This window comes from Anabas testudineus, chromosome 1 (genome assembly GCF_900324465.2).
Source record: "Anabas testudineus chromosome 1, fAnaTes1.2, whole genome shotgun sequence".
Taxonomy (NCBI): domain Eukaryota; kingdom Metazoa; phylum Chordata; class Actinopteri; order Anabantiformes; family Anabantidae; genus Anabas; species Anabas testudineus.
In genome coordinates this window covers 6,937,341-6,965,252 of record NC_046610.1, presented here as the reverse complement: position 1 = coordinate 6,965,252, position 27,912 = coordinate 6,937,341, and the positions used below count along the sequence as shown (strand labels likewise).

Here is a 27,912-nt window from a genome sequence, read left to right as displayed (position 1 = left end):
GACATCAATTAACCATTGAAAATAGAAAGCTATTCTCCTGCACCGTTAAAAACCTGCTGATGAGCCCTTTCAAAACATTTGAAAAACTCATTATGCACCTCCCTTGCTAACAGCCAGGCCATGTGGAAATTAAATCATCCTGCTGAATCTCAACCAACGACCAGAACAAAATATATGCCTACTTCTACGAGACCTCTGAAACCAATTAACTCGGTTTATATTCACACTGTCCACTCATCACAAATAGGCCACATACATTTTTAACAGTCGTGAATTTAACAATCAAGAATGTATAAAAAAGTATGCTCAATAAATCAAACATATCCTTTTTTCCAGTGATATATTGTACATCCTTCTAAAGGCCAGCCAGAATCATACACTGACGACATCTGAGGCTATAGCATTTTCCAGCATAATTTTCTCTCCAGTCTCACACCACTCAAAAACTGATGAGCACGACAAGAGCATGCAATTAATTCTATAATAAATTGTAAAATCATATAAAGCCAAACATCTCAAAACAATTCTCCACATTGCAATATTGTCCTATATAATGCAAAAATTATATAGTTCTACAGTAAAGTACAATGTCACTAACTTATTATACAGTATCACAGACACTTTGATAATGCCTCTGAGAATAATTTTATAATTTATTATCCTTTTGTAAGAGATCCCCCGCCATTGACAAAGAGCGACATCTTAGGATCTGGACATTTCCATTGTGCCACAGGGATTCTCAAAGCGCATTGTCCAGGACACTAGAGCAAAGAAAAAGTGCACTGTGCCACAATAAGCAAAAACTTTGCGTGCCTTTCTTACCGGGGAGCAGCGTCCATCCACCAGCGTCACTCACTCCGGGTCCGCCGTGCGCCCTAAGCTCCCGGAGCCCTGGTGCTCCATCTGAGAGCAGCCCCCTGGTCCTCTGCCTCCTCCTCCTCCTCCTCCTCCTCCTGCCGATATCCAAACTCAGTCCGTCAGTCGGGAGAATGAAAAAGATTAAAAATGAGAGACGAATGTGGCGCCGAAGTTTCAATAAACGGGAAAAGTGAAGTTACACATCATCAATTGGTTTCCCGTGTGTCTGCGTCCCCTCAGCCGCCGGACGCGCTCTGCGGTGTCAGGTAGGGGAGTTCAGGCGCACCGGGGAGAGCTGCGTCAAGTCAGCTGGAGAGAGTCAGACCGGAGGTGCTCGGATTTCACCTTCAAAATAAGATCCCGGAAGCTGCTGTTTAGGAAAACATAACCCCTTTAGTTAGCTTGGTTAGGTTTAGCTAATTGCTTCAAGTGCGAGTTACAGTGAATTAAAATTACGCAACGTTCACGGTTAAGTTATAAAGTAATAAAAATTATGCAACAATAAGATAATTTTGGCTGTTTATTGTTTGTGGCTGCATGGTTAGCATTGAGGCTAAACTCCTGTGAGTACTGCAATACTGCCAGCATTGCTAGGTTAGATTTTGGCTAACGTTAGCTAGCAGTCGAGGCTAGTAGCCAACAAATTCCCGGTTGAACACAACAGAACAAATATATATATATATATATATATATATATATATATATATTTGTTGTTGTTTTTTCCTCTCGGCTTTCATTTAGGCAGTAGGTTATACAATAAATCACGATAACTTGTTATCAGTATTATTCGGAGGAGGAAAGTAAACAGCTACCTGGAACCAAGCCGTCCATGGCAACCAGACAGAGGTAGCTGCTGCAATGCTAGGCTAGGCTACTAGCGTTATATTGTAGTGTTTGCAAGTTTTAAAGTCTACTCTTTATTGAATGAAACGCATTCAGTCAACCATATGTGTCAGGTAATGTGTCACATTTTACCATATTTTTTCACTTTTATTTATTATTTATTGTTGCTGATCTAAACACTTGTATGGCTTAGGTAGCTAACGCTAATCATGAGCAGCCGTTTCGTTATTTTTCCAGGAACAAAACAAATACTAATGATTAATTAGCGTTAGATTAATTGATTGATTAAAAAAAAAAGTTGGTGGCAGTTTATCCCCAATATAAATGGAGTTTATTAAGTTAATTTAAAAATATTTATTTTGGAAACTCGACATCTTTGTGTATATTAGCTAACTTTTTGGACATAATACCATAATGGGCAATCTGACACTTCTTAAATTGAAAAATCCACTTATTCTTTAAGAAAATAATAATAATAACCTTTTGATAATAAATATAATTATTAGTTACACTTCTGCTATGATAGAATAGTACAGCCTCTCTCCCATGGTTTTCTTCAGAGAGTATGTAGCAAGTGGATAAAACAGAACCTCAGTACAAATTAGCACAATATAAAACATAGGATCTAATAAACATTCATAATATTAATATTATTATAATTAATAATAAGTCTTCAGGCTAGATTTTGACACAGAGGTGGACCACACAGTGGACAATGGGAAGCTTGTCGTTCATGATGCTAATTCAGCCTAGAAGTGCCCTCAAAGTGTGGACTGAATTTAAAACACTAATAGTAATATAATAGTATGGCATTCTGCCTTCTCCAACAGCAATTTTATTTTGAAAGTTTTCACTGGAGAACTTTATTCTTAATACTGGATAACTTGACACTGACAGAGCGAGTTAGAGCATGTGACTTGTCCCCTCTGCCTGGCAGTACACCTCATCCCAACATCCCTCTTTCTGTCTCCGCCTGGCAGTGATCTCACAGCCAGCAGCCCCGGACAGTGCGAGTGTGTAGGCGGATGGTGCTGTCATATGAGAGATGATGCTCCACAGTCACACTCAGCAGGGGTGTCGATTCACTAAACCCAAAGGTGTGGCAGAGCTGCAACACAACATCAGTATATGATAGGTTTCATGAGAGGCAGAGGTATTCTGATCCCTTAGTTGAGTAAAGGTAAAGATATACATGTACTACAATGCAGAAATGCAAAAGTATATATCCTGCATTCAAAGTTTTACTTGTAGAGGTGCAAAATAAAAAAAGTGTCATAAAACGGAAAGTATGGTACAAGTAGCTCAAATTGTTCAGGTGTATTTCATTATTGCCCATCATTTACCTTTGTGTAATTTAAATGGACTCTGGCATTAAATGAAATACCTGGGTTTTATAGTTGAACATTGAGGTGGTACTAACATGGCAGAGAGTGAAAAAGGCAGAATAGGCATCCTTTAACATCTTAAAATAGCACCGAAACTCAACCACTGCTCATTTTTCTGGGGGCTCCATCTAATTCCCTTAAGGCCCCCTAGCGGTCCCTGGATCCCTCTTTGGGAACTAATTTTAGAACTACAGTGTACAGTAAGCCTAAGCAAACAGCTTACAGGGAGCACTAGTCTTAAATGCTCTCCTGCTAATTTTTTAATAACTACATATGGCCTCCACATAATTTTCTGGGGATGTTTTGTTTGATGTTTACACTCCATTAGACAGAAAATAAGTCTCACATTAATAGCTCTGAGAGGCTATAATGCTCATTACACTCAAGAAAACAAATTGTATGGATTAAAAATAGACAACTTCACTATTATTGGCTCCTACTAATGGTAGTTTTGTCATGTGCTGATGGAAAAGCCATGTTGTTCCTAAGGCAGACTGATTTATCCACTTTACTTTGCAGCCACTTTCTTACGTTCAGCTTTTGATTGTCAAGATTTGTTCAAACTGAATATGAAGCTCAGGTTAAAATTCACACGTATACCAAGGATGCATGACTCTATTTGATAAATATACAGATGCAGTACAAGAGGTCAGAAAAAAGGGGAGAGTCAGGAGAATAACTGAATAACGTTACCTGAATATGAACCTACCCTTCGCCTTAACTAAAAACAGTTGTGTTTTATGATGCTTAACCTGACGTGAACCTTACCCTAACCTTAACCAATCACCTTTGCCTATTTTGGGAACTAACACTTATCAATTTTGTGGCAGAAATGAAGTTGATGGGAATTTTGGCATTGCTTATAGATGAGATAGATGCAAATAAGGAACCTGAATAAATCAGTGAAGAAAGTAGCTTCCTACAGGGCACGAAAGGTCAGCAAATGGTTTAATGAGTATGCAAATTATTTTCAACTGACATGTTCAACGGCATGCTCTGCCACCACCAAAACATCAAATCAGGGATTATCTTCAGAGAATAGAGAAGTCTATGACAAGACGCATTGAAATTGTTCTGCAGGCTCATCACCATGCTTACGAGATTTCTGTTTGTTATTTTCTTTCATGTGTATGTGTATCCTGCATCGTAGGAATTGTGGCCGGCTAGCGGACTGCACCAACAAGTCAAGGTATTCATTCTGGATGTTCGACTAATACAAAGACAGAGACAGACAGACAAACCAACGGACTAATGGACCAACACAGCCTGGTTCACCACTAATGTGACTAAAAACTTGCAGAGTAGGGAAACACCGTGCAATACCCAGACAGACTCCTCACAGCTATCATAACTCCTACAGCAGCAGCATGCATCAAACATTTAGTGTCTCGACAACACAGTTTAGGATATCTAGGACACATTCAACCACACAAACACTCAACCAGACCTCTACAGCTAATATGTTACTCTCCCAGAAAAGAAAAAGTGATGAGCATTTTCAGGCGCCTCTGTGTTTGTGTGCATGTGTGTGTGTGCACGCGCGTTGGTAGTAATCGGTTGTTATTGGGTCTCCCTGGCTGTGTGTTTCCACTCCCAATCGTTTTCTCCTCTCCTTCCATCATGTCTCATCTTTCTCACACCCACTGTCTTGTGTAAGTCATGCAAGACTCTTTCTGCTCCAAAGAATCATTTCATGCATTTTTTACTCCCGTTCTGTCACAGCGCTGTGTTCAAATACTGGTTTACATTAGTTGCTGAAATGCACACACACACACACACACACACACATGCATGCACACAAAAATACATTCCCACTGTTATCAGTTGAGGATGGGCATCTAGGCCAAACGTTATTATCAGTGTGTGGTACGAGCCCCTTGGGTACGTTTCCATGGTGACCATCACATAACATTATATATGTTTTTTTACTCAGTGCCATTGTCACAGACACATACACTGTGGGGATTTGATTACAGATAAATAATCCCACAAAAAATCAATTAAATTGCCATGACAGCGACCTGAGGGTACATCCCTATTTAGCATGTGAACATACACAAACTCTATATGTACACGTGTGGAGAAACACATGAGAACTGTGACACAAACTCTGCTTACTGCTGTGTTACAGTAGTAGCACATGGCATGGTCAGTGATGTTAGCAACTTCGTATGGTTTCAGTTTTCAGAGTTTCCAGTTTTCTCTAAGTCTTTATTTGTAATGTTATTCATTATAAACTGAGGAAGAAAAAGTTAGTCAGTGGAAAAATCCACTATCGTCTTTTGGATTTATGGATGCCTTTAACATTTCTACAGATATTTATGGTTTGCACACAATATAATGACCTCTGTGATCTCTAGTGCCACCATGAGGTGGTGGCACTAGACCTTTATATGTCATAAGTTAGATAAATAGAGCCACAAATCAAAGATGAATGTAACTTTTTTTTAAACAGCATAAGTGGCTCTCACTTGCATATTTTGCTGTATTTTCGACAAACAGCTGATGAGAATGTACTGTGTGGCAACAATACTGACTCATCCTTTTTATTACTACCAGAAATCATGGAAATCTATCGGACAATACATATCCACATCCCACTCTCCTCTCTCTCTCACGCCTTTTAGTTCACCATGTTTGCAAGCGTAAATGCACACCAGTCCGTACAGATGCATGGGCAATCATGCACATATAGCCATCATGTTCCCTCAGACATTATATTTATGACAGAGGATAAGAGAGAGTTAGGTTGTGAGCCAGTCAGTGGAGGAGCTTCTTTTCTGACAATTGGCAGAATGAAGTTGCTTAGCAACCTTTGGCCTTGATGACAGGAAATGATGTCAGGCTTGTAAGACAAAACACAAGCAGACACACAAAACACACAGACAGACAGATAACAGGTGCGCACATGTGTGGACACGCAGACACACGTGGATGGAAGATGAGAGGAATAATGAGTAATGGTGATAATCTGGGCAGGAGTTAAAAAATATACTAATCTTCTCTAATGGTCTCACTGATCTCTGAGTCCATTAAGCATGACCTTAAATATACTATATACACACTGTGAATGTGCTGTTGTAAGGGAAAACTACATCTGCTGCTGCTCTCTTGTTTCTCAGTGTTCCCTCAACCCGCCTGTGAACCCATCTCCTGCCTTCAGCTTGTGTTCTCTGCGATCCACCGGTCACGCCATCCCTCCGACTAGGTGCACACCCTCACCACATGCACATGCACACGCAGACACACAAACACAACAGCGGTTATTGCTGTGTGCTCTGGGTGGCAGAGAGATACGTGGTGTCATGCGGGGTTGTATTTTGGAGCATATGAGAATTATTTCTTTTATTGTTAATCTGTTTCTCTCCCACATTAAAAGTTGTAGGACCTACAGCTCCCCACAGTGTTCACTCTGTCTCACTACACGCGATGGCTTCTGGGATGGTTTAGTTTAATTATTCATGTTTGCAAAGAAATGAGCTGCCAAAGAACTTTTTGTTTCTGAGGACCTGCTTTCGAGGATAATCCCCATCCTCTCTGTAAAATCCAGTTATTCCCTAAAATATCTGATATTCCATGCACTGCAGTACATCTAAGATATGTTAAAGGTTTTATTTGTTTGTCCCACCCAGATTTAGGGCTTAATATGCAGGTTTCAGCAGTAGTCCATTACAATCATCCCTATATCTGTTGTTTTGATTGGTTAGCTGAAATAATTTAAATTCCAAAATAATTTTTGAAAAAATCTTTCTTTTATAATATATAAGCCTATCCACCCTTTTTAACATATTTATCTATTACTTTTCTAGTGTACACGTGTGATTTTTTAACACATTGAGACAGTAGATGGTGGAAATTCAAAGAAAACTACAGAGTCCTCTACACATACATAAAATAAAATTTAGGTGTAAACGTTAGTGGTAATTTACTTCAATTCAAAAAACATTGCAAGAAGCACAAGCAGAGACGATCTAGCAAACTGTTACATAAAGTGATTTATTATTAAATGTAATTGGATATCAACATTTGTATAATCAGCTTTTACATTTTTTTAACTGAACACATTTAAAACACCTCCTTTACATGTGTCTCTGCCTTTAATTTATGTAATTAAATAAATGTAAATTTTCTTTTTGTCTTTTTCAACAAATATGTTTAAAATGTTTGATGCACTCTATTTAATATAATCAATCAGGTCATAAAGTCTGTACTTTCAGAAACAGTGGATTAGTTTGTCAGGTTTAGTGATAATACTTCTGTACTGTAGTAAAATATATTTTTAATAGTAAATGTTTCATTACTGATTTGAAATGTTGCAATTATCACTCGCAGCACTGTGATATGTGTAACGTTTAAATTGTGTCCTTCTACCACTGGAGTACAGTGGACAGTTCTGAATGTAATGGTAGGACATTTATCAGTAGAGTTAGTTCACAAATCTTCAGATCTTTCTCAAAACAATAGTCAGGTGCCCATAAAAACATAAAGAGGTTCTGATCTCCAATTTCTAATTAGAAAACACCTCAAATAATTTACATAAGGCTGAAATGTTTCCACTGCATGTATTTGTGTGGTAATTAGACAATCTAAAGTCCAAACATTAATTAAATAAAACTCAGACATTTACATGAAGTCAAAACATTTTATTAAAAAAAAACAAAACAAAACAAAAAGGAACAACTTATGTGTAAGTCCAGTCCCCAAATTTGTCCCATTTCACTTTCACCCCATCATACACACATTCACTCACTCATGCAATCTGTTAGACAGTTACTGCACCTTTGGAACAAAAACATGCAGACTGATTTGCCATTATTAATACACATATCCAACATTTATACAATCCAGTGTAGCATAAACTTTGCTTTAACGTCAAGGACTACTCTAATAATTTTGCAGGTTTTAGCCCAATAATCACAAATGCTTTGCCAATAACCGTCTCCAAAGAGTTTCATGTTTCCTGTAGCTACTGGATTTCATGTTAGGTAGGTAAATTAGTTGGATAGGTAATCTATCCAAGAACACTGCTTTCCATCATTTTATATTTTCATTAACTTGCACAAAAAAAAAAAAACTTTACTGCCATAAACTGAACCTTAAAGATGCAGATAATGTGCTAAAACATGCAAAACTGCTAGCAGAGTCCATCAAAAGAGCCTACAACAGCCCCCATAACAATGATGGTTATTCACTATTTATACCTTAACAGCACACAGGAAAGGTAACTCAGGAAAAATTATGTGAATCAACAGTTGATGTCTATTTACAAATTAATCAGAGGCAGAGAAACAGAAATTCCTCCTCTACAAAGAAGTCATCACATCCCTGAGTATGGTTTATTATTCCTACTGTGTAGATTCACTGCTGTGTTACTATCATCAAATCCTTTCTAGCCAGCTATGGATTGATCAGAATATTGCAGCACAGCGTCAGTCCAGTATTTTAAATGTTTATGGACCTAAAGTGACCACAAAGGTCCACATATTGAGAAATCTCAGCAAAGCTCATAATGCTGCGATCAAGACACAAAGTCCTGTGTGGGTTTAAAGGGCTGCAGTGGCATTAAGTATTGGAATAAAAACCCTTCGTCAGTGCCATGGACAGTTAAAGATGTCATTTCATCTACTCCCTTTGAGCAGCACTTGAAGCAGCATGCCAGCGTTATTTCTACATCGATATTTCTAGATGCATCATTATCTCCTTGTTAACAAAGAAGGTTACAGATGTTGGCCTGCAGGTTCAGTCCAGCCTGTTAGCACGGAGTCTCCTCTTCCGCTCTCTCAGTCTTCTTCTCGTCTTCCTCCACATCTTTGTCTTTGTTCTTTTTGTGTTTCTTTTTCTTGTGTTTGTGCTTGTGCTCCTTGTGTTCTGCTTCTTTGTCCTGACCACTGTGCTTCTTGTGCTTCTTGTGTTTTTTATGTTTCTTATGTTTCTTCTTCTTTTTGTCCATCCCGGTTGCGGAGCCACTGTGATTGCTCAGGCTGGGGCTGTGAGAGGGGTGACTCAGGGATGGACTGGGGCTGCCGCTACGTCCCCTCTCTGGCTCTGAGCCTTCACCTTCGCTATAGTCAGGGACAAAAGCAGCCTCGTCTGTCTCACGACCCAGATCAGAACTCAAACGCTGTTTCCTGGGCTCTGGGCCACGACTCTCCTCTCGTCCTCCTCCACCTCTGGCTTCAGCTGCTCTCTCCTCCTTCCCTGTCACCCCTCTCCCCTCTTCTCTTACCCCTTTCCCCTCCTCCCTCATAGTTTTTGTTTTGGTCGGTTTGTCATAATTTGTGTGTGTCGACCTGCTTGCCTTACCCTCTTCCTTCTGTATTCTCCCTTGTTTCTCCTCCTTCACTACTCCCCTCCTTTCCTCTCTTGTGGCATCTCGGCCTTCACTTCTGACAGGCTTAGGTACATCTGTCTTCCCCTCTCTGCCTCGGCTCCTTTGAGGCATGGGCGAGGGTTCCTTGGGGCCACTAAGTCCGTTCTCCTGCCCCTCTTCATCATCTTCTCTCTCCCACTTTGACCGAGGAGGAGGCTGAATGAGCTGCTCCTCACTGACAGGGCTGGGCTCAGGGCTGACACTCGGACTCCGAACAGGGCTGTTCACAGGGCTGGGTGGGGACTGCTCATCAAGTTTAGAGGATACAGGTTTAGGGTCTCTTTCCGAGTCCCGCTTTGTATCTTGAGTTGACCTAAAGTTGAGGGGAAAAAAGTCAATTCATACCATCACATAACCGAACACAGCAAACCCCCACAATTTAAAAGCATTTCTGCTTGAAAAATGATTGTTGTATTACAATAATTAAAAATCAAAAGATATAATGTATTAAGTGATATACTTCTAGCTCAATTTCTTTCATATAACAAAATAAGCTTAACTCGACTGTGTATACTCGATTGGCATTAATTTCATAGAAAGAAATTGTTAATTTGCCTATGTGTTCAAATCATGTGTGTTCATAGTTGTTCAAGTGGTCTTGGCTGTAGGCGGAGTGAAAAGCCACTTGTCTTAGGGGAGACTTTAAATAGTTTGAAACTGGTGATAACTTTGCACATTTACATACTAATCTTCTGGAAGACATTAATTTTAACCCAGCATTATGTGGAGGATTTTTATAGCCATTCAACTATCAACCTAACATTTCTGAGTATAGTGATGACTTAATTTCAAAAATGTTAAAGCACTAGCACTAAGAAATTTACTTAAAGTCACCAGACTCACTTGGTGGAGCTCCCAGTGTGGCTGGCCAGAGTCTTTCTGCTGATCCTTGGTTTGCTCTTCACCGCAGCAGCCTCTTCACCACCTTTCACTGCTGCAAGAGAAGGCAGGTGGAGCAATGAAGACTGGTTTAATCAATGCGTAATTAGAAAGCACAACACAGAATCAAAGTTATTATCTCTTCACACGCGCATGCACTCACTCAGTGATTCAAATTACCTTCTCGGTGAGCAGCAGCTGGTTTCTCTCCTGAGGGCACACTCCTCTCTGTTCTGTCCTTGGACACACTCCTGGGAAATAAGAGAATATAATTACACACATAACAATTGTGTTTACAGATAAAATGACTATATCAAGCTTTTTTCTGTCATGGATATGGATGATTTGACAAACAGGGAAACACAAGTAAAACAGACCTGTCAGATTTAGCAGATTGTTCTGACCCCTCTCCTCTCTCCTTGGAGGATACGCTTGGTTTATCCTGATGGTCTACCTGTCTCCTGGCTGATTTCTCAGCAATGGTCATTTTATCAAGAGAGACGGACCTTGCGCTTGCGCTTACACTTCCACCACTGGAGTTCTTTCGGTCCATCCTAAATGACCTGTCTCCTTCGGCATCTCTCTCCACTGTAGTTGCTACCCTCTGGGACCCCAACACCCTCTCCTTCTCTCTGTCAGACCCCAGACCTCTGTCTCTTTCTCTATCTGATCCAGAAGCTCGATCCCGCTCTCTGTCCACTCCGGAGCTTCTGTCCTCCTCTCGGTCTGAGCCCTGCAGTCTCTCTCCAGCACTTCCTGGTCTCTCTCTGGATACTCCCCTCTCCACAGAGGCAGACCGCTCCTTTCTTCCAAACCCTTCTGGGGTACTGCTGGGTCGGTCTCCTTCAGAGATGCTAGCAGTTGCTGATCGGTGGTCTGAGGTGGTCGCTGTCTTCTCAGGACCTGATGGAGCTCTGTCTGAGGCTACTGTCTCAGTGCTGCCTTTTCTCCCCAAATCTCTGTTCAATTTGATCTTTCTCAATGGTTTCACCTGGATTGGAAAAAACACATGAAACATTTTAATGACTAAACCAATAACAGTTCCTATCAGTGAGTCCAAAAAGTAAACAATAGTTTTGATAATCTGAATTTTTCTTATGGTAAAAACAAATCTGTATGAATTGAAAGACTACATGGGGACTACATGAACATCAGACCCACCTGAAGGTCCATCAGAGGTCTAATGGATCCTCTATCTGTGTCTCCTCGGCCCATCTCACGGCTTCCTGGCAGAGGAAGAAGTCCAGGCCTGTCTGAGGGAGGTGGGACTCTGTGGATCAGGGGTTGGTGAGACATGTGTGAGTGGGACATGAGTTCAGGTCCACCTACTAGCCCGTCTAGCCTCCTCAGCTTTCCAGGAGGAGGCCCAAGTAAAGAGCGGCCATCCTCTACCATCCTTCTCCGACTGTCAACTGGGGAGGGAGGTCGGTGAAGCACCGGGAGCCCATGTTGATGAGGGATGGGAAGGAGACCACCGCTCTGTGGGAGATCTCTTCTCCCCCGAATGTCATGGCCAGGTCGAGGACCATCATGAACAGAAGGATGGGGCAGAGGCAGGTTCTGGGAGGACAGTGGAGGGGTTTTGAGCAGGGCAGGCTTCACTGCAGGGGTTTTAGTCCTGTCCTTCTTAGGCGTTGTTGAGTTGGGGGCATCTTCTGGTTTGACTTTAACAGTCCTTAATGGTTTAGAAACAGATGAAGAGGATGAATAATCTTTCTTTTTGGTCACCACTCCTTCTCCAGTTTTCTTCTTTACCTTTTCACTCTTTACCTTCACACCTTCTGTCTTTACTTTAGCTTTTACCTTCTGACCCTTCTCTTTCTTCATCTTATCAGACTGAGGCTTCGATGTTGACTTGGTTGAGGGTTTAGAAGGTGCAGCAGTGCTCTTAGAAGCTGGCGCTTTAGTGCTTGCAGTGCTAACTGGAGGCTTTGAGGAGACAGGTGGTGTTTTAGTAATTGAAGGAATCTCCTCCATTGGTTCATCTCTAACAGGAGTAGCATCACCTCTGTCCACTGACTGATGCGAGGGTTCTGGTTCCTCTCCAGATTTCTTCTTTTTGATTTTTTTTGTCTTCAGGACTTTGCTGGACTTGGTCCCTGATGAGGAAGAGGGTGGGGGATGATGAGAGGGACCGCCTCTCTCATCTCTCCCTCTTCTTCCTCTCCCTTGGGGGGAGTAATCTCTGGATAATGGTGACATTCTGTCCCTCTCTCTGTCTCTGCTGCCCCGAGCTCTGTGATGCAGTGGGGGGTGTTGGCCGTCATAGTCTTTGTAGTACCAGTCTTGGCAATCCCATTGTCGGTACCTTTCTCTCTCCCAGCGATCGTGTCCTCCAGGACTTGAAGTCTTCATTTCATATGCCGCTAGCTCACGAGTAAGTGGCTTTCGTCCACTAGGGCTGCGGCTCCGGTAGCCACCAGGAGAGCGAGACCTTGACCTAGACCTGTAGGGCGCACCTCCTTCTGCTCCCTCCCAAGCTCCACTGCGGTAGGACAGAGGAGACCGTGGTGAACCAGACCGCCGATAACCATAAGACCTTGAACGAGAGCGGGATCTTGTCCGTGACCGTCCATAACTACGTCCATTGCGTCTAGAATAAGGTGAACGGGGATAAGAACGGCCGTGGGAACGTGAACGAGAGCGGGATCTACTGGGGGAGTAAGAGTAAGATCTGGACAATGATCTTGATCTAGATCTTGATCTAGAGCGAGAGTAAGGAGAACGGCTGAATGGAGAACGACTGTATGACCGGGACCTAGAAAGGGAAATGGAAAAGAGCAGAAGATGGAAAAGAGCACAAGATAACAAAGGCAGAAAGTAAACACATTATGCAAATCCAATTACCACAATGCTTGAAGGATTACGAGTGTAATTCAAATACAAATTAAAACTTAAAAAAAAACAAAAAACACACAGTTACCTGGAATAAGACGGTCTCCGTCTCTTTGGTGGATTTCTGTACTTCATAAGCTCTTTGTGGAAATCTTTAGTGAATTCATCCAGTTTGGACGTAACTCTGTTAACACAATGACAAAAAACACTGAAACTCTAGTTTGGACCAATTTTATTTTGTGGAATTCATAATGCTAGTCCTGAGTGATGTTTATTTCATATGTACATTCCAAATATTTAGTGGCTATAGCAGCTGTTTAAAGACCTCTCCTACCCAAAAATTTTTACTACTTACTTGTCCTGTCGATGCCGCGGTCTGTAAAAATCTTCCTTGGAGAGAGGGGGCTGAGAGAGGGAGGGAGGGAGGGGAGCAAGAGGGGGCTGGGTACCTGGGGGAACCCAAGGAGGGTTGAGTCCTGGTGGGCCAGGTGCAAAAATAGGCTGGGGCTGGTAACCGATAGCAGGAGGAGCAATAAGGCCAGGGGCAGAGGGATAAGGAGGGGGGTAGGGCTGTGGTGGGGGTGGGTAGAGGGAGGGAGATGGGTATACTGAAGGAGCAGGTGCTGGAGGTGGCGCTGTCTGGATGTGAGTGGATGGGTGCTCTGTTCTGACTCTGTAAGGCCTGTTACTAAGAGAGGGACACAAAACATTGTAAGACTGACATATTATGATGCTTTTAATAGTATCAGAGACGGGTCTTACCTCTCCCAGTGTCTGCCTCTGTTAGGGGGGTGAGGCCGCATCTGATGAGCTAATAAAGCAGAGAGACAGTTTGTTTACTGAATGTCTTTACTTCAAGCTCACTTGGTCTCCTTAAATAACCTAAATAAACCTCTTACCAGGCAGATGAGGCAGCCTTGTAGGTGGTGGATGGCTAAGAACAGTTACATGATAGCCCTGTGAGAAAAACCAAAGAGAAAAATGTAGTTACCACCAAAAGACTGTGTGTTGTTTAAGGACATTAATTTGCTTACTTTTCAAAAACATTTTTATAGATTTTTACTTTTCATAACTTGAGTAAAGAACTAAATAATAATTTAAATAATTATCAGAACACACTGATTATCTGGTCCTTATTGATTTATGTAAGTCAGTGAAAAGACATCAAACCAGTACAGCCATGTTCCAGTATGCCACAGTCTCACCTGTGATCCACTTTCTGAGGTTAGAGATGACCCCCTTGCCATGGTAGGTTCTGGATCTGTCTCACTAAAATATAAACAAGCAGTGACATTATGAATACCAAAGAAGGTTCCTTACTTCAAAAATCCCCTCCCATGTATATGTCTTCATGTAATTTATAAGCTGTGCCCAAGCTCAGGCTTACCCTGGTGGGGGTGGTTCACCCTGGTTGGTAGAGTGTATAGGAGAGCGGTGGTCCACCACAGGTGGAGGGGCTGGTGAAGCATCTTGACCTTCGACAGCAGCAGCATGAGGTGGAGTAGGATCAGCGGTTGCAGAAGGTGCAGATGCAGATGCAGGTACAGGGGGAGTGACCGATGGTTGAGGCGCAGTGATGGGTACACTTGTAGCAGGAGGCTTAGTGACATTAGCCAGTAATGGATCCTGTTGTCTCGAGTGCGGAGGCCTGACTAACTGAGGGCGTGGTGGGGGTGGGGCTGCATGTTGGACCTGCTTGCGTACATGTTTGGTGTATCCAGTCTCGTTCTTAAAGTTGTTAACAGCCTGCATGGAGAAGAACAGATGGTTTTACCTTGAATTGAGGTCTGAGTTCTAGTAAGATGAACCAAACTAAAATCAACAATTTCGTTACCTGTCGAAGAAACTTATTAGCAATGAGATTATCAGGTGAAACATCTGACTGTTTGCATGTGTAGCAGATGTGCTCCTCTGAGTCCAACAAGGCAGTCCGTATGCCTGAAATTAAACAGTCCTTAATTAGATAAAGTTTGGTTGACAAGCTCAGCTTTTACATAATGTAGATTTTTTGCGCGCGCACACACACACACACACACACACACACACACAAACGGATAAATGTTATTTCAAAAATGGGTTTTTCCCTGTATGACTGTGTACTCATGCACATCATAACCAAGAACTCACAGTCATCGCAGTAACTGTTTCCACAGCAGGGTATAACTACAGCGTCTGTCATCAGGTCATTACAGATCGGACACAAGAGTTCATCAGGGATTGGGTCCGAATCATCCTCGGATGACGACTGTTCATGCGGAACAAACGGAGGTCGTTCCTTCTTCCCTAGTGCATACGCTTCCCTACATTAACACATGTAATATATTTTATTTTCAGGACGTTATTACAAGCACAAAAAAAAGAAAAAAAAGCAACAGCAGTGAACTGTGTATTTATAGGTTTTGCTGAGAAAAAAAAATCAGAGTTTAATTAATTTTGTGTGTGCTTAGTTGACACATACGCATCTATTGCAGGTATAGCGTATTCGCCAGTGCTGGTTAACATGGCTCCCTTGGTGCCTGGCTCTGCTTTCACCATGAAGCTCTGAGGTATGCCTTTACTAATCCTTACTGGCTTGGGACCCTCAACACTCTTATCCTGGACCTAAGAAGTTATCACCAAAGAAACATTACATTGTCATGTAGTAATAATGAAAACCAAAACACTCTAAAGAAAAAGAATGAAATTATGCAGGATAAATACCATCAGCATGGGGCACTGGCGAATGTAGTGACCAGCCTTTCCACAACGAAAGCAGGTATAGTGAGCAGGTGGAGGTCCAACTGCCTTCTTGGAGTAGCTGTGGAGACAAGTTCAGGCAACATCTTGAGAATCACAACTATCAACTGCTAGAGAATGATACTTAGTACCAATACATAATATTAAAATGCAGAATACTAATCTGACTTTCAGATATTCAAGAGCAAGATGGGTGTATACTAACTGTATTGGGTCATATTCATGGTTGGACTGAGTCATCATGGCTTTAATCTTGTCCTCCTCTGATGCATTTGCGTCAACCAGGTTAGCAGTCTAAAACAGAGACCGGGGGAAAACAAAAAACAAAACAAAACAGAAAACAGGATGTCAAATCCACAAAGAACAAACAAAAAACTTTCTTATTCAACTTAGGGAAATATTTCCTAGAAGTATAACCAACATGTTCGCTGACAGTACCTTGGTAAGTTGAGCGAGTGACAATGAAGGAGAAGAATCAGTCTGCAGGAGAATCAGAGTACAGATATTAAAGGTATTAACACACCATCTAAAAGACATACAGTGGACAATAACAGCTCAGATAGTCCCCCACCATGTGTCCAGTCCCTTACAGTCTGTATCCAAGTCTTTGCACCAAAATTAAGACCTTCATTTGAAAGTGTAAGAAATAATGCAAGTATGAGAGCCAGCATTTAAAACAAGACATGAGTCCTAGGCTTGTGCACAAAGCACGGTGTCACAATCTAGAAAACAATCGTGTCAAGCCTCACCTAGGCTTTTTCAGAGCAATTCCTAACACATCTAAACTGTTTAAAGAATATATTTAGACTCAACCATATACATGTGAACAAAAGAAGTTGATTTTAAACAAAGATCAACACTTATGTTGATAAAGTCTGATTTATTGATATCTGATTACTGATTTATCTGAATTTACTGAAGATGATATCTGTCCCTTTTCTAAGAGATATAAAACGCAACTTTTGTGCACTTGGTTTCAAGTTTCAAATAAGATCTATTTTTCCAAGCAGAACTTGAAAAATCTAAATAAGCACATTTATGATTGTCAATGTGAAAATACTAGCGAACTTCACAGCACTAAACTGCATATGAATTAAGGTTTACTAATACTCTTTCATTTGTACAAGTCTGAGCCTTTAAGTTATAAGTATAGTAATGTCCAAGAGCATCTGTTAAAACACTTCCTCATGGTTTCCTCAGTAAATTCAAAATGTACACAAATGGCACACTTTTCTATAGAGACCTCACAGCTTCTCCTTCTCTAAGCAGAGGCCATTTGTTCAAAGGAATGCTTGACATTTAATTTTAGCATACAGTTTCCCCTTTGTCATGCCAAGTGATTTCGGTTTCTGCACTGGCTTGTCAAAAAGGGTTGTAATGACTGTTAGAAACGTTCATCAAAATCAGTTCAAGACAGCCTTCTGTAAAGTAATGAGCTAGCAAGGAGTGGTGCCAAGCTGCTCCAATAAAAATGCAAACGTTGTAAAAATGTCAAATGTATAGGGCTGATAAGACAAAAATGTTGTGATGTTTCCTTAAAAATGTGCACCATGAAGAAAAAAATGTTACTAAAATAATTCCTCAACCTTTCCTTCAAACTGTTCCCTAAAACATTCCCTACACTCCTGCTAATGGATAAAAGCAAGTGAAGGATGTTTGTAGCGCAGGTCAGTAGAACCATGAGAAACAAGTCTCATGTACATCCAAAAAGAAAAGGCGTATCTTACAACAAACAAGAAGCTGCTTTGCCTAAACCTTGCAGAAATTTTCTTTACAAAATAAAAAACTGGGCCAGTTGGGTTGTCCATCATGGTATGCAGGGCTTGGAGGACAGACCAGGTATTGCAGAATGCTGTGGAGGGAACACACAGGGATCTGGTGCAAGTGGTTCTGACAATGAACCACTGAACAACTTTATTGACAGGTTCTGCAGCTTACAGCTTACAGGACACACTACACCAGTATACTTCTCACTGCAGCAACCATGGAAGGCCTCCAGAGTTTAACAAGATATTGACTTCACTGATTATGTGTCACGTTACTTTGTGATCATGTCACAACATTATGTCGGTGGCCAAGTCACAGCATCAAAGCTGGCGTCTCATTGATGCCCCAAACCACAGAACAATACTCCTTGAACTATTGCTTTTCTTTATAAAAAAATTCAAAGCATTTAACTCAGCATCATGAAATCTGTGAGCCTTTAAGGTTTAAGGATTGTGTGCAGTCCATACTCAGTGCAGAATAAAACATCTTCATGGTGAAATTGTACAAGACAAAACAATTACATAGGTAAATGTTACTGAACAACAAATGTGCGTATATTAAATCTTAGCAGGGTAAGCCTTTAAAATAAAAATCACTGGTGAGTCTCTCTCACTCACACAATCTTAGTCTTGTAATTGTAATCAAAATTAATTACAATCAATCCCAGTCACACTTTACTTCATTGGGTTCTTTGACCACATAATATAAAATATTTTCATAGAAAATAAAATGACAATAAATTATCAGTACAAAAATACCACGTTATCCTTTACATACCCCTTTAAAACACATTTGCTTAGCCTGAAGCAGGGTACAAAACCATTTCATTATGAAATACAGTCATTAACAGTTTAAACGATTTGTCAATCAAATTATAAAGTGGCAACAGTTCAACAATTAGTTCAGAGCATTCAAAAACAATTGGTGCTATTCCGCTGTTTCTCTCGTTAATCGCATCTTATATAGCCATAATTTAAAACTTTAAACTATTTCACAACAGAAACAGAAAACCAGGGTTTTTTAGAGAAACAACAAACTAGTTAAACTGAGGTTAATTCCAGGAAACCCGCCCCAAAAGGACATCAGATAACACATAGAGGTCGAGATCAACACAAATGTTGCCAACACACAGTGAACAGAAGATACACACAACTCGATCATTGTTGACAGAATGTTCTTGAGAAAGGTGACTAAAGTCAGAAAGTGGGGGAGAGAATGAGAGGAGGAGGAAGAGAGAGTGTTGTTTTGGGGTTTGTTTTACATACGGGTCTAGAAGATCCAACCACAGCTGTGTCAGAACGATCTCTGCAGAAACAAACAGTACATAAATAACCATCAGTTACTGAAGCCAAATTGTCACCAACTACAAGACCAAGTTTTCAATTGTACTCTGCTACCGAACAACTAAAGGCTAAAACGACTGGTGGCTTAAAATTAAATTTAATTAAATTAAAACAGCTCATTCACTATTCTTGTGACAGCTTTATATCTGAAGTATACATACACAATGAACGTCCTGCCAGCAGGCTTTACTCCACCAATTGGAGTGCGGCGGACGATCACGGACGAGTGTTTTGGGATGTGGGCTTCCTCATCAGTGTATTCTACAAAACATAAAACAAGGCATTAGAAAACCAAAGAAACATTAAACACGATGATATTCAAACAATATTGGAAAGATTTAGCCAGCAGAACACATTTAGAGGGCATGGATCAAAATCAAGACAGAGATATAGAGGTTTCTAGTGGTCAAAAACATGTTCCAACTATATACTGGTATGTATAAATTCTAAATATTGTCATTGAGGAAATACACTTCTTCCATCTTGTCATAGCAGCTTTAAGTGTGTTTTATAGACTGTATAGTGAACTTTTTGATATATTTTGACCTAACCTAACCCCACATACTGTTCAGAGACAGAAGTGTCTTCCTACCACCTACTATTTCTTCAAATAATGGATGACAACATGGTCTTCTCATGTGTCAGCTGATAACGTACCTTCTCGAGTCTGCGCATTGGTGATCTGCAGGTCGCAATCTGTGGCCTTGAGCCGTTCCCGGGCCATAATCTGCCTTTTAAGCTCGCTGAGGGTGATATGCAGCCCATCGAAAGTGACTGTGTTGTAGTCCAGTTTGGAAGAAAACTTATAGTGAACACACGACATTTTTACAGGTCTAAGCACTTAAGTCAATCAAGCACAAGAAAAAAACACAGGCCTGATATAACAAAAGAAAACAGCGTCAACACTGAACACAGGGGGCTAAAGCTGGTGTCTTTAATAGGCAAACCTTCTTTATATTCGCTGAAACACTGTAAGACAGAGAAAAAAACTAAAGTAGGGAAGGGTTCAGCTCGCAGATGACGACAGAGTCCTTGTTATTGCCAAAGAAAAATAATCCTGCTGTGAGGCCAGAGCGCCATTGAGCGGCGTCATGTGCCTCTTCAGTTCTTTGAAGTCCAATAAAACACAACAGGATGCCACCACCTCCAACAGAGTCCTCGTAGCACAGTGTAAATATTATATAGTGATGTGTATCAGCAAAAGTCCATCGAGTATTGTCCTTGTTGGAAAGCCCGGGCCGCCGCGATGCAAGCCTCTAGTGTGGCTAGCAGCAGGCCTGGGGTTTCCGGAACATCAGTTCGTGAAATGCCTTTTTGGCACAGTTCTTAAATTCTCAATGTCAAAACTACCGAACCACAGAAAAAGTCCAAGAAAATGCAATCCACTGTATAAACGTTAAATTAGCTAGTTAGCTAATACCAAGGCTAACATGCTATACCTCGAGATTAGCTAACGTTAGCTCGCCCCTCAATACAACATCTAACACCACTGGCCTACAAAAGCTAACGGCTAAGGCTTAACGGTGCTAACAATGATGACCAAGCTATCTGTCGACTAATATAGCAAAATCCACCAGCTACGCTTTCAGTACTCAGAGTTTCCTCTTCGGTCCACTGTTATTTTCCACCATGGAAAAAAAATGAAGTTGTGTATCCAGATTATTCGTCAAATTAAATCCATAAAATCCATTTCGTTGATGCAGACTGCCTCACTCCTCGCTGTTTCATCAAAATGGCGCAGGACGGAACCGGATGTAGTCGGGGTTCTTTCAAAGAATAAAAGTTAAAGCAAGAAACGATCTTCGGTGTTTCTGAAAACTCACATCCGTCAAAACACAAAGGAATAAACGAAACATTGATTGTTATCTTTTTAAATGTTTGTATTTTAATAACTTCACAATTACTGCTTTGGCAAAATGAAATGTGTGTTTTTTTTGTTAACATATCAGTGGTAGCCTAAGTAAATATTTACAAGATTACAAAAGCATTATGCCATTTATATCAATGCATAAAAAACCCCACAAAAAACAAAAGACCTTTGTAAGCTGCACTACTAGTCTACTAGTTTTGTGTTGCGTGGACTAATGTATGGTGTTTTACTTTGAAAAGCACCGGTGCGGAGGAAGTACGTGGTCCAGCCCGCACATCAGGTAGCGTGGCCGAGCGGTCTAAGGCGCTGGATTAAGGCTCCAGTCTCTTCGGGGGCGTGGGTTCGAATCCCACCGCTGCCAAAAGTTTTGTCATGAACACCTCCATCAAAGGTCAACACAGGATGTTAAATAAAGCGTGTCTTCCTCTGGTCACCAAACCTGACAAAGTTGAAAGTAAAAAATGTGGATCTGACTGAAGATGTGACTTTAAAGCATCTTAAAACTGCCCCATGCACATATCCACTGTGAAGTGTCTGGTAACCTCAAACGTATTGTCAAGATGTAACAAAAAAATAAATGCAAATATATTAGCAAAATTAAATATTTAATACTTGTATTTATGAATCCCATCACTGCCAAGTGTTTGTCAACATCAACAAGATTTCAAGAAGTTATATATCCATAAATAATGACTTGTATTGTTCAGCCAACCCTTCAGGTATTTCTCACTTCATTTACATGCTGGACCTCAGTCAGACAGGTAGCGTGGCCGAGCGGTCTAAGGCGCTGGATTAAGGCTCCAGTCTCTTCGGGGGCGTGGGTTCGAATCCCACCGCTGCCAGAGGTTTTGTCATGAATGTTGCTGCATCAGCTTCTACTTAACGAATCCCTGTTAAAAGATGTGACTTTAAAGCGTCCTGTGTCTCTGTTGAGGAGAAATCCCTGTAAATCAAATGGATTTACCACGTTTGCCTCCACCTCCACCAGTAAAGATGAAATTTACATGGATGTAAAACAGACGGACAGCCCAAAAGCAATGTTTCCAGTCATGTCTGTGTGCACCTGAAGTGAAGTGTGGTTGTGATGGTTGTGTGAGCATTAAGTTAGTAGTATGGGTGAGCTTTTCAGGTCTCATGTAGTCAGTGCAACCAATCCTAATTATGAAGCCATGTAGAAGTTACCTCTCAGAAGGTGGTAGACTTATAGACAATGTACACTACAATTAAAATAAAAAAAATCCATCAAATACCTTTTCATTGCTCCGTATTATTCCCACAGTGTACCTCAGGTGGGTAGCGTGGCCGAGCGGTCTAAGGCGCTGGATTAAGGCTCCAGTCTCTTTGGGGGCGTGGGTTCGAATCCCACCGCTGCCAAAAGTTTTGTCATGAACACCTCCATCAAAGGCCAACACAGGATGTTTGGGGCTCTGTTAAATACAGCGTGTCTTCCTCTGGTCACCAAACCTGACAAAGTAGAAAGTAAAAAATGTGGATGTGACTTTAAAGCATCTTAAAACTGCACCATGCACATAGCCACTGTAAGAAATCTCGGAGTTATCTTTTCACCTAAGAAACATTGCTAAAATTAGGAGCATCCTGTCCCAAAGTCTAGCCACAGGGGTTGCAAGCCAGTGATTTCTGTGCCGGTCCCAAGCCCGGATAAATAGAGAGGGTTGCGTCAGGAAGGGCATCCGGCGTAAAAATTGCCAAAATAAACCATGCGAATCATCCACAAGACTTTCATACCGGATCGGTCGAGGCCCGGGTTAACAACGACCGCCACCGATGCTGTTAACCTACAGGGTGCCGGTGGAAATTTGACTACTGTTGGTCGAAGAAAGAGGGGAGGCAGAAGGGTTCGTGGTCAGAGAGAGAAGGGGAAAGGCAGGGACATAGATCTGAGAATAGGGACTCTTAACGTTGGCACAATGACAGGGAAAGGCAGAGAGCTGGCAGACATGATGGAGAGAAGGAAGGTAGATGTACTGTGTGTGCAGGAGACAAGGTGGAAGGGCAGTAAGGCACGTAGCATTGGAGGAGGATACAAACTGTTCTACCATGGTGTGGATAGGAAGAGAAACGGGGTAGGAGTGATCCTGAAGGGGGAGTTTGTAAACAGTGTTCTAGAGGTGAAAAGAGTCTCAGACAGGGTGATGAGCCTAAAGCTAGAAATTGAAGGGGTGATGGTGAATGTAGTCAGTGGGTATGCGCCACAGATTGGCTGTGAGTTAGAAGAGAAGGAGAGATTCTGGAGTGAGTTTGATGAGGTCATAGAGAGTATCCCCAGAGGAGAGAGAGTTGTTGTTGGAGCAGACTTCAATGGGCATGTTGGTGAGGGCAACAGAGGTGATGAGGAGGTGATGGGCAGGTTTGGTGTGAAGGAAAGGAATCTGGAAGGACAGATGGTGGTGGACTTTGCTAAGAGGATGGAAATGGCTGTAGTCAACACTTACTTCCAGAAGCGAGAGGAACATAGAGTGACATACAAGAGTGGAGGTAGGAGTACACAGGTGGACTACATCCTATGTAGACGAGGTCATTTGAGAGAGGTTAGTGACTGCAAAGTGGTGGTAGGAGAGAGTGTAGCCAGACAGCACCGCATGGTGGTGTGTAAGATGACTCTGGAGGTCAGGAAGAAGAAGAGAGGGAAGACAGAAAAGATGACCAAGTGGTGGAAGTTAAAGAATGAAGAAACTTGTGAGGAATTCAGACAGAAGTTGAGACAGGTTCTGGGTGGTCAGGATGAGCTTCCAGATGACTGGGAAACTACAGCAGAGATTATCAGGGAAACAGGTAGGAAGGTGCTAGGTGTGTCATCTGGAAAGAGGAAAGAAGGTAAAGACACTTGGTGGTGGAATGAGGAAGTACAGGAATGCATCCAGAGGAAGAGGTTGGCTAGAAGGAAGTGGGATGTAGAAAGGACTGAGGAAAGTAGACAGGAGTACAAGGAAGCGCAGCGTAGAGTGAAGAGGGAGGTGGCAAAGGCCAAACAGAAAGCTTACGATGAGCTGTATGACAGGTTAGACACAAAGGAAGGAGAGAAGGACTTGTACAGGCTAGCCAGACAGAGAGATAGAGATGGGAAGGATGTGCAACAGGTAAGGGTGATTAAGGACAGAGATGGAAAGGTACTAACAACCCAGGAGAGTGTGCAGAAAAGATGGAAGGAGTATTTTGAGGAGCTGATGAACGAGGAAAATGACAGGGAAAGAAGGGAGGAAGATGTGGATGTTATGGAGCAGGAAATAGCAGAGATTGGAAAGGATGAGGTTAGGAAGGCTTTGAAAAGGATGAAGAGTGGAAAGGCTGTTGGTCCTGATGACGTACCTGTGGAGGTGTGGAAGTGCTTAGGAGAGACAGCAGTGGAGTTTTTAACCAGTTTGTTCAATAGGATTCTAGAGAGTGAGAAGATGCCTGAGGAATGGAGGAGAAGTGTTCTGGTTCCAATCTTTAAGAACAAGGGTGACACGCAGAACTGCAGCAACTATAGAGGAATAAAGTTGATGAGCCACACAATGAAGCTGTGGGAAAGAGTAGTGGAAGCCAGGCTTAGGAAGAAGGTGGAGATTTGTGAGCAGCAGTATGGTTTCATGCCCCGTAAGAGCACCACTGACGCCATTTTTGCTTTGAGAATGTTGATGGAAAAGTACAGAGATGGTCAGAAGGAGCTGCATTGTGTCTTTGTAGATTTAGAGAAGGCGTATGACAGGGTGCCGAGGGAGGAGCTGTGGTACTGTATGAGGTCGTCGGGAGTGGCAGAGAAGTACGTCAGACTAGTTCAGGACATGTATGAGAGAAGTATGACGGTGGTGAGATGTGCTGTAGGTCAGACAGAGGAGTTCAAGGTGGAGGTGGGACTACACCAAGGATCAGCTTTGAGTCCCTTCTTGTTTGCTATGTTGATGGACAGGCTGACAGATGAGGTCAGACAGGAATCTCCCTGGACAATGATGTTTGCGGATGACATTGTGATTTGCAGTGAGAGTAGAGAGCAGGTAGAGGAACAGCTGGAGAGGTGGAGGTTTGCTCTGGAAAGAAGAGGCATGAAGGTCAGTCGTAGTAAGACAGAATACATGTGTCTGAACGAGAGGGATCAAGGTAGAAGTGTTAGGTTACAGGGGGCTGAGGTGAAGAAGGTGCAGGAGTTTAAGTACTTGGGGTCAACAGTTCAGTGTGATGGAGAGTGTGGAAAAGAGGTGAAGAGGCGAGTGCAGGCAGGTTGGAGCGGGTGGAGGAAAGTGTCAGGAGTGTTGTGTGACAAAAGAGTGTCAGCAAGACTCAAAGGAAAGGTGTACAAGACAGTGGTGAGACCAGCTCTGCTCTATGGGTTAGAGACGGTAGCAGTGAGAAAGAGACAAGAGGCTGAGATGGAGGTAGCAGAGATGAAGATGTTGAGGTTCTCCTTAGGAGTGACCAGGTTAGACAGAATAAGGAACGAGTACATCAGAGGGACGGCTCACGTTGCCTGTGTTAGCGACAAAGTCAGAGAGGCCAGACTGAGATGGTTCGGACATGTTCAGAGGAGGGATAGTGAGTATATTGGTAGTCCAGAGGACCCAAATGATGTCTTGAACAACTAGAGATCATGCATTAGTGGATCCTGTACCTTCCAGAGTCCCAAAGTGATGCTGAAAAACTAGTCCATGCATTTGTTACTTCCGAACTGGGACTATTGTAATTCATTATTAATGGGATGTCCAATAACTCATTAAAGAGCCTCCAGTTAATCCAAAATGCTGCAGCCAGAGTTCTGACTGGAATTAGCAAGAGAGATCATATTTCTCCAACGTTAGCTTCTCTCCATTGGCTCCCTGTTAAATCCAGAATTGAATTTAAAATTCTTCTCCTAACTTATAAATCCCTTAATAATCAGGCTCCATCTTATCTTAAAGACCTCATAGTTCCTTATCTTCCAAGCAGAACTCTCCGTTCTCAGACTGCAGGTTTACTTGTGGTTCCTAGAGTTTCCAAATGTAGAATGGGAGGCAGAGCCTTTAGCTACCAAGCCCCTCTCCTGTGGAACCAGCTCCCAGTTCAGGTTCGGGAGGCAGACACCGTCTCTACATTTAAGACTAGACTTAAAACTTTCCTTTTTTATAAAGCTTATAGTTAGAGATGGATCAGGTGACTCTGAACCATCTCTTAGTTATGCTGATATAGGTTATTCTGCTGGGGGACCTCTACTGATAAACTGAGCTCCTCTCCTCTCTCCTTTCTCCTGTATCAATGCAAATGCCACCATTGCATGTCATTAACTTTGTGTCTTCTCTCTCTTTTAGTTGTGTTTCCTCCTCTCTGTCTCCCTCTCTCTGTACCTTCTGCAGGTATCCTCGGCCTGGAGCTGTACATCTCCAGAATCCAGTTCATCTGCCCAATGTTCTTGATGCTTGTTGTTGTCTTTATTGCCTGCTGTTCTTTTTTCTCTCCTCTTTCCACTCACCCCAACCGGTCGAGGCAGATGGCCGCCCACTATGAGCCTGGTTCTGCTGGAGGTTTCTTCCTCTAAAGGGAGTTTTTCCTCTCCACTGTTGCCTAAAGCTTGCTCAAATGGGATTGTTGGGTTTTCTCTATAATTTTTTGTATAAATATTTTCTGTAAGGTCTTAAACCTTACACTGTAAAGTGCCTTGAGATAACTTCTGTTGTAAATTGGCGCTATACAAATAAAATTGAATTGAATTGAATTGAAGTGTCTGGTAACCTCAAACGTATTGTCAAGATGTAACAAAAAAATAAGAAATGCAAATATATGAGCAAAATTTAATATTTAATACTTGTATTTATGAATCCCATCACTGCCAAGTGTTTGTCAACATCAACTGTTGTCCAAGATTTCAAGAAGTTATATATCCATAAATAATGACTTGTATTGTTCAGCCAACCCTTCAGGTATTTGTCACTTCATTTACATACTGGACCTCAGTCAGACAGGTAGTGTGGCCGAGCGGTCTAAGGCGCTGGATTAAGGCTCCAGTCTCTTCGGGGGCGTGGGTTCGAATCCCACCGCTGCCAAAGGTTTTGTCATAAATATCACTATGAAACCGCAACAAAGTAAACTGGAGATCAAAATTAGAGAACAATTTATGAACACTTGATTCATGTGGGCGGTATCTTGCATAAAAATTGTTGGTTGATTAGGTGACGAATGCAGTGATGGAACTGCATGTTGTTGAAGAAGGTTCTAAAACACATTTGCATTCACCGACTGCACATTGACATTCTCCATATCATCCTGTCCTCTTTTGCTTTTGTCTTTCGTGGACGACCAGCCTTCTTGGGGGACTTGGATGAGTTTGTGACATTGTAAAGACGCAGTATGCTGGAAATCACAGATTTGTGAGCGTATTCATCACAACAGCTTTGAATGTTTGCCTGGACGATGCTGCTGCCATGGTAACACATCAGGTATCTCAGTCTGTTGTGAGGCTGTTTGTACCGTCCTGCCATCATCTCTAACACAGCTTACAAATGCATGTTCACACACACAATGTTTTCAGTGCGGGGGGGCCTATTATTTTTAATAAACTGTTTACGTCTTTGTCTCTTCTATTTGTACATGGCTTGGACATTTTCTTCTGGGTATGATTACACAAGGACAGATATTTGAATATCCTCCCTGAGCAAAAACACTACACCTTGAACCACACCGATTTATCTTTGAAGCACATTTTGCCTTTTTTTTTTTTTTTTTTTGCTTTATTTAAGGTTAACAGAGACCCAGTGACACAACCATAAAAGTAGAACATTTCATTACACTTACAGTATGTATGCTTACATGTCCACACAACAGACACTCAGTCACACAAACTGTGAGAGACACACAGACTGAGTTCAAATGCATTAAATGGGGTTCGATTTTGAGCAAAGATTCAGAAAGAGGACAGGAACAGGACATGTTATGTCACTCTTAAATGTATTCATGTATAGTTTCTACCATGTGTCTCCTGACCTGACTTTGTGTCTCATTCACTCATTCCTATTTGTCTGTACAATCACTTGTACACACACTTGTACACACACTGCAGGT

General features: G+C 41.8%; 2 protein-coding genes and 4 non-coding genes across 6 annotated transcripts; 4 read left to right on the top strand and 2 right to left on the bottom strand.

Annotated features, from left to right (window-relative positions):
- Window positions 1-7,714: 7,714 nt before the first annotated feature.
- On the bottom strand, window positions 7,715-17,647 carry LOC113161381 (E3 ubiquitin-protein ligase RBBP6-like). The gene is made up of 17 exons (XM_026358924.1): window positions 16,345-17,647; window positions 16,112-16,200; window positions 15,871-15,967; window positions 15,629-15,771; window positions 15,298-15,470; window positions 15,005-15,108; window positions 14,558-14,916; window positions 14,376-14,439; window positions 14,070-14,127; window positions 13,933-13,981; window positions 13,526-13,858; window positions 13,259-13,354; window positions 11,497-13,093; window positions 10,713-11,326; window positions 10,516-10,586; window positions 10,300-10,390; window positions 7,715-9,769 (listed from the first exon to the last, which is right to left on the bottom strand). Exons 1-17 carry the CDS (start codon window positions 16,441-16,443, stop codon window positions 8,839-8,841), a joined length of 4,968 nt encoding a protein of 1,655 aa, XP_026214709.1. The 5' UTR covers window positions 16,444-17,647; the 3' UTR covers window positions 7,715-8,838.
- Window positions 17,648-17,780: 133 nt separating this feature from the next.
- On the bottom strand, window positions 17,781-20,754 carry LOC113161382 (E3 ubiquitin-protein ligase RBBP6-like). The gene is made up of 3 exons (XM_026358926.1): window positions 19,674-20,754; window positions 19,178-19,277; window positions 17,781-18,978 (listed from the first exon to the last, which is right to left on the bottom strand). The coding sequence occupies exons 1-3, from the start codon at window positions 19,837-19,839 to the stop codon at window positions 18,870-18,872; spliced, it is 375 nt and encodes a 124-aa protein (XP_026214711.1). The 5' UTR covers window positions 19,840-20,754; the 3' UTR covers window positions 17,781-18,869.
- A 411-nt stretch (window positions 20,755-21,165) lies between these two features.
- trnal-aag lies at window positions 21,166-21,247 on the top strand. Its single transcript has one exon. It is a non-coding gene; the product is annotated as a tRNA-Leu (tRNA).
- A 399-nt stretch (window positions 21,248-21,646) lies between these two features.
- Window positions 21,647-21,728, top strand: trnal-aag. Its single transcript has one exon. It is a non-coding gene; the product is annotated as a tRNA-Leu (tRNA).
- A 450-nt stretch (window positions 21,729-22,178) lies between these two features.
- trnal-aag lies at window positions 22,179-22,260 on the top strand. Its single transcript has one exon. It is a non-coding gene; the product is annotated as a tRNA-Leu (tRNA).
- Window positions 22,261-26,815: 4,555 nt separating this feature from the next.
- On the top strand, window positions 26,816-26,897 carry trnal-aag. The gene has a single exon. It is a non-coding gene; the product is annotated as a tRNA-Leu (tRNA).
- Window positions 26,898-27,912: the final 1,015 nt, after the last annotated feature.